At 33.2% G+C, this 10173-nt stretch overlaps 1 protein-coding gene across 1 annotated transcript in view; it reads right to left on the reverse strand.

Annotated features, from left to right (window-relative positions):
- Positions 1-9130, reverse strand: part of LOC107582259 (amyloid beta A4 protein-like) — a 66146-nt gene extending 57016 nt beyond the window's left edge. The window contains exon 1 of the mRNA XM_016268032.1: positions 8868-9130. Coding sequence (XP_016123518.1) covers positions 8868-8930 — 63 coding nt within the window. The 5' untranslated portion in view covers positions 8931-9130. The remainder of the gene's footprint in view (positions 1-8867) is intronic.
- Between the last annotated feature and the right edge of the window lie 1043 nt (positions 9131-10173).

Here is a 10173-nt window from a genome sequence, read left to right on the forward strand (position 1 = left end):
ACCTTGGTACATAATGGTGATGCCACTCTGCTAGAAAAGTCCCCTACTGATGGTGATGTGGCGATTTATACAAGCGTGGAAACTATACTAATTTTGAATTCATGATTCTTTGATGAATAGTTCATAAAGAAGAGAATCTATTTGAAATAGTAAATACATTTATAATGTTACAAAAGATTTATGTCACATTTACTGTTACAAATCAGTTTTGTGAATCCTTACTCAATAAAATAATTCATTTCTTTCAAAATAAATAGATAAATAAAATATCTTACTTCCCCTAAACCTTAAGTCTTTTTAAAAAAAAATGTAAAACCATTAAAAAAATGTTTTTAATCTTGACAAACTTTGCTTTTCTATTTGAAAATTATATAAATGTAAGGTTTAAATGAACTGAAAAGTATATGAAATAATTCATTTTAATTCCTATTCAAATTTGAATTTAATTCTGCACCCCGTTTGCTAAGTCACTTCACATTCAGCAATTGACATTTAATTTAAAAGGGATTCTCAGTTCAATCCTGAATTATGCACAACCTTGGTACATAATGGTGATGCCACTCTGCTAGAAAAGTCCCCTACTGATGGTGATGTGGCGATTTATACAAGCTGATATCTGAAGAAACCCCCCCCCCATCTTGCTCAGCAGTGCAGGCAGAACTTATTTCATATCTCAACAGGGGACACTGTCATCACGGAGACAAAACCTCTTCAATCAAACATATAAAAACCCTGATGCAACCTCATGGTTGACAATGCATCTTTTCAGAACAAACAACATTTTTAGATTTTCTAAAGAAAGTGTGAGTGATCCTTGCTTATGCAAAAGTTTGTTTTGTTATTCACTGATGCAGCTGTCATCCTTTTAATGGCAGGGGTTTGATCAACACCATCATTTGCATAACATGTTTTGCATTTTACTCTACAGCAAGAAAGAATGGACAAAAATGTGGTCTCCATAAAAACTGAATCGACCTGGCATCTCCACAAGACACGTCTGATGAGGCTTCAGCTCTACGACAAGGTGGATTCTCAGTGGTATGCGCCAACCAGTGTTTCTCATGAAGGACTATATATTTTTATTCCACAGAATTCCTCCAAGGTTGCCCTAAATCTGTCTTCGATCTCACAAATCCATCTTATCTCGCCTACAGCTATTTGCCTGCTCCATTTGCTATAAATCTATTATCACTCCCCATTTAGCCCAGTTTGCATTGCACTCCTGCATTTAACCGCATTTCGAACCGCTGGTCTAAACTTGCCCATGCAAAACCACTGACATTTACAACAGAAACACTGTGCTGACTGCTGTAAAGTCAAGTGGCTTCTGAATACAATCATATGTCAACACCTACATTTTCTGTCAAGTTGATTCATTATCACAAAACGCCCTTCGCTGTTGAATTCAGTTCTTGGTCACTGGCATGGTTTAATATAATATGTGCTCTGAAGACAGGCTTGTGACATCTCTCCACTGACTGACATCTCCCAGCAGGCCATACGTGAGTAGGGATCATTGACAGAGATGAAGAGGATCAAGCGAACAAACCCAGGGCCAGCGGGGTTAGGATTTCTCCCAAAAGTAAACTCTCTCTCTCTCTCACTCTTTCTTCACGCTTTCTCTCTTTTTATCCATTTCCCTCCAGTAAAAGTCTAGAACAGTGTTATCACTTTATTGCAGCAGCTCCATAGGTTGTCCAACTAAAGCCTCCTACTGGGAAGCCAAACCTTCAGACTTAATTTTAGCCTCACAATCTCTGAAAGTTTGAACAGAAACCACAGCCAATTAGGCTTTTCCCTGGCCAGGCTGAAGACACAGACAGAAACCTGCACTGGGTCTTATTCTCACTCATAGGGCTGCACAATTATGACAAAAATATTTATTATTAATTCTGATTAATAAAATGAGCATGCCATATTCTTTATATAGGCTATGTATCCACCAACTGAGATCTGTTTTCTTGATCTACTTAAAAACTTTTAAATGTTGTTGAAAGAAGTATCTTATGCTTATCAGTGCTGCATTTACTTAATAAAAAAAATAGTGAATACTATGAATACATGAGTAATTGAGTAAATACATTTCTCTATGAATACATTTTAAAATGCAATTTATTCTTGATGCAAAGCTGCATTTTCAGCTTGTCAAATGATCCTTCAGAAATCATTCTAATATGCTGATTTGCTGCTCAAGAAACATTTATTATTATTAGTATCAATTTTGAAAACAGTTGTGCTGCTTAATGGAAAACGTGATATAGTATCATTCAAAAGTTTGGGGTAAGTAAGATTAAAAAAAATGGAAATTAATACTTTTACTTAGCAAGGATGCATTAAATTAAAAAGTGACATTAATAACATTTATAATGTTTACAAAAGATTTCTACTGAAAATAGAAATGTTCTGTTCTTTTGAACTTTCTATTATTCATCAAAGAATTCTTAAATCTCTATCATGATTTCCACAAAAAATATTAAGAAGCAAAAACTGTTTTCAACATTCATAAGAAATGTTTCTTATGCACACAATCAGCAAAAACATTCAAATAGAAAAGAGTTATTTTAAATTGTAATATTTGGTATAAATATTTGGTATAATGTTATTGTTTTGACAACAAATGCAGCCTTGATGAGCACTTGAAAAGACTCTCAAACATTAAAAAACTCTTAATTATTCCAAAATTGTTTCCAGTTGTGTACATCAGTAGACAAACATTGATTACTTAGCAGAACAAAAAACAAAAATCAATTTTTGAACAAATTGTCTGTCTGCACAATAAGTCTCTTACTTACTACATTTCTGTGCCTTGTAATGGGAGCATTATAGATTTTTCACATTGCTCACATGCATTGAATATTAGGTGCTTTATTGTCTACACTGCAAGCAAACAGCAAGGCATCTAGATTTTTTATTTTTTTTTTTGCCAGAGTCAGGCGATATTTATTCAGCATTGGCACTGGCCTCTGTGAACAAAAGTGAATCATAAGACTGCTGAAACTCTGCTCTTTAGCACCGGTTGCCACCAGTTTAAATGTCATTCATGTGCACAACATGTCTGTGATTAGTTATAAAGCTCAACTACTGCAAAAACATTTAAAATAAAAATGCAAAAGAAGTATGGAACGCTGTCATCAACACTTTTCATGACTAGTTAATCAAGGCAGTCATTTGGTTGATTGTGCATCCTGCACACTCATTCAAAAACATGAGGAAATGTGTCTTATGTCTTTTGCAGATGCAGACGATTTGCCTGCATTTCAATCTAAATCCTGAAATGCATGAAACGGTTGCATTCAGTATGCATTTTTTCATAGAAGATGCATAATAAAGGTGCAGGAATTCACCAGCTTGACCCTGGATTTTATAATCAACAAACAAAAATGATAATGGCTGCCAAATAAGCCACACAGCTGAAATGGTCATAATCTCATCGTGAGACTTAATGGGTTTCAACGGCATTTCTTTTTAATGAGCAGTGTATTTTTCTTTCATAGTCACAGAGCATGTCTCATCTCCGCACTGACAAGGAATACTAAAACGGCGGGAAGGAAGAGGAATGATGCACTGAAATGGTGCATTTCATACCCTGTAGCAAATGCACATGGCGGAGCAAAGCACATTGGAAAACATTAGTGAAACCTGATTATCTCCCAGCTCGGAAATTAATTAAATGAGAGAGGGGGAATCTGGTGGGGCTTTTATGCTCCTATCTGTTTCAGCAAAGCCCCTGCCCTGCAGCCAGAGTTGCTGTACCTCTGTACCGACATGGGCCGCAGTCTACTGGGGGAGTGCAGGGCAATTTAAAAATGTAAGCATCACCACCCAAGGGTCCTTCCTCCCATCCCTGGGTCTCTCTTTACCTGATTAACACTGTCTTACCCATCCACCACCCACTGCTAACAATGACTTCATAAGGACATCCTGTAGAGCAGTGGCGGCTGCTTAAGCGGAGAAGCACAGGTGCTACTTAACAAGGGCAAAACAGGCTTTATTTTTTTGTATCTGCAAAGTCACTCCTAAAACTGAAACATTGAAAAGCATGGAAAGAGATCAATAAAATAAACAAACAAATCATTTAAATAAATACACATACAATAATAAATTATACTAAAATGTTAAATTATTTAAATTAATCTTTAATACCCTACGCATAATTTTAAGACATTATTTATATACATTATATTATTATATTATTAATTATACTAAATCATATTACTTGGTAAAATTATTTTCATAAAATGTACACAATTTAACAATTTATTTGACATAAGGATTTCAATAAAAGTAGAAAAATATAAATAATATTTATTATAATAATAATAAAGAATGTATATAATGTAATAATTAAAATATTAATTTTAACAAATAAATAAAATGTATATAGTTTAATATTTAAAAATGTGATATAATTTAATAATACAATTTAATAATTAGCATGTGATATTATATATGTAACTTTTAAGTATAATAATATAAATTGTATTATTAATCATACTTAATTATGTTAATTATATTATATTTAAAATTGTATTTATAAAAATTTATTTAATAATATAATTCAGTAAAAGTAGAAAATGTATACAAAACAAATAAATAATATTCACCACTAGTAAAAATAAAGTATATAATTTCATATTTAAAAATGTAATATCATTTTAATAATATACTTTATTTATTTAAACAAATATTTACTTACTATAATGAACAATACATATATATATATAATACATATAATATATACAGTTATTTAAATGAATTATTCTTTAATATGTCATTAAAATTTTTTACATAAATTGAGAAATGTATACTAAATTATGTTAATTACACCATATATAAAACTATATTCATAATATATAGTTCGGGAATTTGTCGTATCACATTGAATAGTTGATTTACAAATGATTTACACTGAAATTGGTCATGAATGGAATGGAATGTCATGAATGAGGCCTGGGTAATATATATAATGAATTATTATATTATATGATCTGTGATATTCATATACTTTAAAACTTAACAGGAAAGATGCCAATAGAGTTCGGAAGTTCCTTTCCCTAAATTGGTTCTTTCGAACTGTCCACTATTTTTAATCAGTAAAAAGAAAGATTAATCGATTCATTTGCATCCTAAAATTTTAAAATGTTATCAGAAGCCCAAGTGTGTCATTTTACATCCTTTAAAAGGTTTCAGTAAAATATATATGTACAGTATACTGATTATTACATAAATATTGTTATGCTGGTACACATCCACAGAAATTATTATTGTTTTTTTGTATATTGTCTTTCCATGCCTTGAAAAGTTTTTTTCTGTATTTTTTCTTGCTTTGAACATTTTGAATGCTCTTAACAATAAAGACAGTTCAAAACAATTAAACCAAATGGTTCCTCTGATTAAATAAAATAATCTATGCTTCCATTTTAAAGCAAATACACAATTATTAAAATATACTCTACCATTGAAAAGTTTGGGGTTGGTAAGATGTTTTACATTTTTTTGAAAGAAGTCTCTTGTTATTTGAACAAAAACAGTACAACAGTAATATTGTCAAATATTATTACAATTAAAAAAAAAATTATATTTGAATATTTTTTCAATGTAATTTACTTCTGTGATGGCAAGAAACGTTTCTTATTATTATCGATGTTGTGCTTTTTCTTTGATTAATAGAAAACATCTGAAGAAGACAAATGAAGGTCAGAAGGAAAAACCCTTCTACTGTATGTAGTCTGCACATACACGTCATCATATTTCCTCTCTGTTCAATATTTTATAATAAGTGCACAGACATTGCTAAAGGCACTGCTGCAATAAACACGGACAAAGAAAGGGTATCCCCTCATAGACCCTGATGAACTTTGATATCTGTGCCAAAGATATCGCAAACCTATCTTATCTAACCTGCTTTACCATGACAGTACGGACACACTGGGTCACTGCACATTGCATGTGACAGTGGGTTTCCTAGACACACCCTAAAAACTATTTCCCATGAGGCTTGAAGGCAGCATCTGTGGACCAGCAGCTAGAGGTGAGTGCTGACGCATTCAGACAGCAGGAGAGGGGACAGTGGAAGTCAGCCAGGTCTCCCTCCCTCCCTTCCTCCGCCTATGTGCTTTTCCAGGTTTTCTAGGCAAGCTACTTATCGAGAAACAGATTGACGATATTATAAACTAGTTTCAAATGCTTCAGAAACAGATGAGTATACTAACACACATGTCTTTATCAAGTTTTTAGTTTGTAAAGGCATTTGTCGATTTATTATAGGTTAGGTTAAGATTTAATTCCACTGACCTCAATCAAACTGAGTGCATTCTGGGAGACAGGATGCGACTTCATAAAGAGGATTAATATTAAGAGCAGAGCAGTTTCAGAGCTGATTGATTATTGGTCATTGACTGTGTGAATGACTGAATGAACAAATGAACAGAGTAAAGAAAAACTGTATTTTCTTATTGATTTTTTGAGGTAGATTTTTACAATAAGGTTGTGTTAACATACTTAGTGAATGTGTTGAATTAATTATGAATATTTTTTACAGCATTTATTAATCTTGGTTTATATATACACTGTAAAAAAAATGTCGTAAAATTTACGGTAAAACACCGGCAGCTGTGGTTGCCGGAATTTTACCGTAAAAAATACAGTAGCAACGTTTTAGGTTTTAACTTAAATTTACAGTTAAATACCGTAATTTCATTAACTGATATAATGTTAATATACCAACCTATTGAAGTATATTACTGTTTTGTACCTTTGTAATACACTGATAACAACCAAATGCAGGAGGTGATGAGAAAGTCACACGATGACCCAAAGCCCATCACAAGCAGCTTTTAAATAATAACATATATAAAAGGTGCACAGTTTCATTCACACAAACACCAAACACCATCATGGTAACACACATGAAACTGAAATAATGCAATAAACATTAATTTAACAACATTAGGTGTAACACACAACCCTAATATACAAAACTGATAAGAAAAAACTAAGAAGAAACATAGTTATTTCAACAAAAAAACATCAAATCTGAAATGCAACGCAGGGAATTCTGGGCATGTCAATTTACGGTTATTCACTGTAAATTATACCGTCTTTTTCACTTCCAAAAACGGTATACTACTGTAAAATTAATGTCCAATACATGTAATGTTCAATACAGTTTTTCACCGTATATAGTAGGGGAATTTACCGTTAACCATTTAACAGGTTTTTACTGTAGCATTTTTACAGTCTTTTACTGTTAAATTCACGGTCATTTTCTACAGTGTATATATATACTGTATATAGAGAGAGAGAGAGAGAGTACATCTACATTTTTATTTATACATTTTAAATTGTTTATATTGTATTATTTATATACTCTTTCATTATCTCTTGTGAGCTCATAGCATATTAATGTTAACACACAATTGTAAAAAATATATGTAATGTGCTATATATTAAGGATATATAGAATATATAATATATGTAGTTTGTGTAGACAATATTTTGCGTTAATTGTGTTAACTTTAACTCTATGCAGCTGTTTGTTTCCTCATGACTGAAGACAAATGCTAAAAGTTCTTGTTATGCTTTTTCTAAAACGATACCTACGTCGCAATCTAAAATATTTTTTTATTCCCAAAAATGGTGGCAATAAAAATCCCTGGATGCATGCAGTGAAGGACTGACAGATATGCGTTCTCTTGATCGCACCCTGATTCATTCACAAGAACTGAAAGGGATTTACAGTGTTTATATCCTGTCAGACAGACACAATCCTCTTCCTGCGCAACACTTTATTTCCCCAACATCTGAATGTGGTCAAATCTAGCATCAAATTATATAAAGTGCTTATATAAATCTACCACATTCTTTTTTTTCCAGAAAGGATTATCAACCCTTTCTAACCTCAAAAACGCTTCATCATCCAATATTATTTCTCGATCATTATGCAAAATAAATAAATCAATAAAAACAGAAAAAAGCAAATAAGCGTGGGAGGCATAAAATGTCTGAGTAACATCATCTTGGGCCTTGAGGTATACAGCAGGCTTCGTCAGCACTGCAGGCCGCAGAGGCTGCAGCATATCTAATAGCACTGAATCAACAACCCACCAGACATCATTCAAGCATCAGGGCTGAGAACGTGTCTGCTCTGCTGTAACAATCTGTGTTCTCCAGCTTCAAACTATTTGATCTGAAAGACTACTCAACAATGATGTCACATTTTACTTATACATTGAATTTTCTCAGACAAACAGCCGGTCCAGTTGCAAACCAGAAAGTAAAATTGTAAAATCAAACAGATTCTTTTACAATCTAAGATGCATGGCAACTCATTAAGTTGCATATCGGACATCTGCAGTCCACCATCTATGAAAGACAGCAATTTCCTCATCAATGCAAGTACATATTACATACTAAAAAAATCGAATAGATTGCTCAGTGATATCAATTGTTATACTAAGAAACATCCAAACCTTGTCATGAAAAAGCTGTGCCCCACCCTACGAAATAAATACGTTCAGCTAATTCATCTTTCCATTTATCAGGCCAAGGTCCCAATTGGTTCTTTCTCTCAGTCACACACACACACACACACACACATGTACACAAACGCACAAATATACAGACAAACAATCATAAATCTCATAAGCATCAGATCTGACCCCAGAATTGTTTTTTGTATGTTCACAGGTTTTATTTATTTATTTATTTATTCAAATTGGCTGCAATAATAATACTAGGCCTAATAATAATAATAATAATAGAAAACAGCCTATAGGGAAAAAATGAGGTAGCCTACCCAAGGTTAATCTGAAACAAGTGCATAAAAATAAGAACAATAAATGTATCATCCGCTTTCTGGATCCTACCTCATCTCTCCAGACGCAATAAGACAATAAAGTCATCAATATTAATGGCGTTTTCTGCCCCATTCTTCTTCCTTCTCTTCTTAGTATTTAACTTTGCTGATTTCTTTGATTGTCTATTTTTAACTACTGTATTATCTCCAAAAGAAAAAAAAACAACGGGTATGAACTGCTCTGCTGCGGGATACGAGCTGGTCTGATCGGAGATATCTCCTGTGTCCGCAGATCTCAGAGTTGAACTGACAAGCGGCTGCGGCTCCGCTCAGTAAAACCAAACCCTCCTCCGCTCGGGTTGCGCAGAAGGTGGGCGTCCATTTGATGAAGAACGGCGCCCCCTGCTGGACATCCGTGGACAGGCACCGTGGGCGCTTATGAGGAGAGAGGTTAAATGAAATCTGTGAAGAGACACATACAAAAGCTCATACTTTCAGCTATCTAAAAGTCTCTCGGTGCATACATTTATTATTTCCATAGATTTTACAGCCACTATATACAGATACACTGCGTTACTTTTACAGCCACCTGTTTATGTTTAAATGGTGTAGTTTCAGGATTGAGCCGCTAGAGGGTAGTAAAGATAAATGTTTACACCATGTACGCACGCGCTAACGTATAAAGGCCTATACAGTCATTCTTGAGAAGTGGGACAAAACAGGGTGCAAAATTGAAAAAATAAAACCTTGTACTCAGACAAATGAAACTACATTTATGTATCTTATATGTACTAAGCTACTGAGCTATGCTTTGATACAAACTCCCAACTTTTCTCTTTTTTTTAACAAAATTACTTCTTTTTTTTTTTTTACCTTGGACTGTGTAATATAATTTCAACTTTATCTTTAACAACATTCAAGATGTTTTTAACATTTCAAAACACATTCTGGTGTTAGCAGACAGATTACACTTTCACATGTGACCAACAACTCCACAATAAATATAAAATATCATAATGAAATATCAAAATATTCAACTGACGGAGGTGACGAAAACCTGAATTTGTAGTCATTTTAACTATCAAATACATTGAATCAGTCAATTACTGTATTAAAACAAACACAACAAACAGTGAGTATGTTATTGTTTATAACGCTTTTATTCAAGAGTCACATTGAAGTATTTTGATATATCACTGGAACACAAGATCTTATGATGGTGACATCTGACGGGGTTGACAAATTTGGCATTTCTTTCGCAAAACCAATGGAGTTCATGTAGTAGCATTTTATTTGTTTCTGTTGATGCTAGATGCTAATGGAACCTGCTTCAGGAGAATAAAATGATCCAAATATTTCAAATAATTTCCTCAGAA

The sequence above is a fragment of the Sinocyclocheilus grahami genome, unplaced genomic scaffold (genome assembly GCF_001515645.1).
Source record: "Sinocyclocheilus grahami isolate Dianchi unplaced genomic scaffold, SAMN03320097.WGS_v1.1 scaffold42.1, whole genome shotgun sequence".
Taxonomy (NCBI): Eukaryota; Metazoa; Chordata; class Actinopteri; order Cypriniformes; family Cyprinidae; genus Sinocyclocheilus; species Sinocyclocheilus grahami.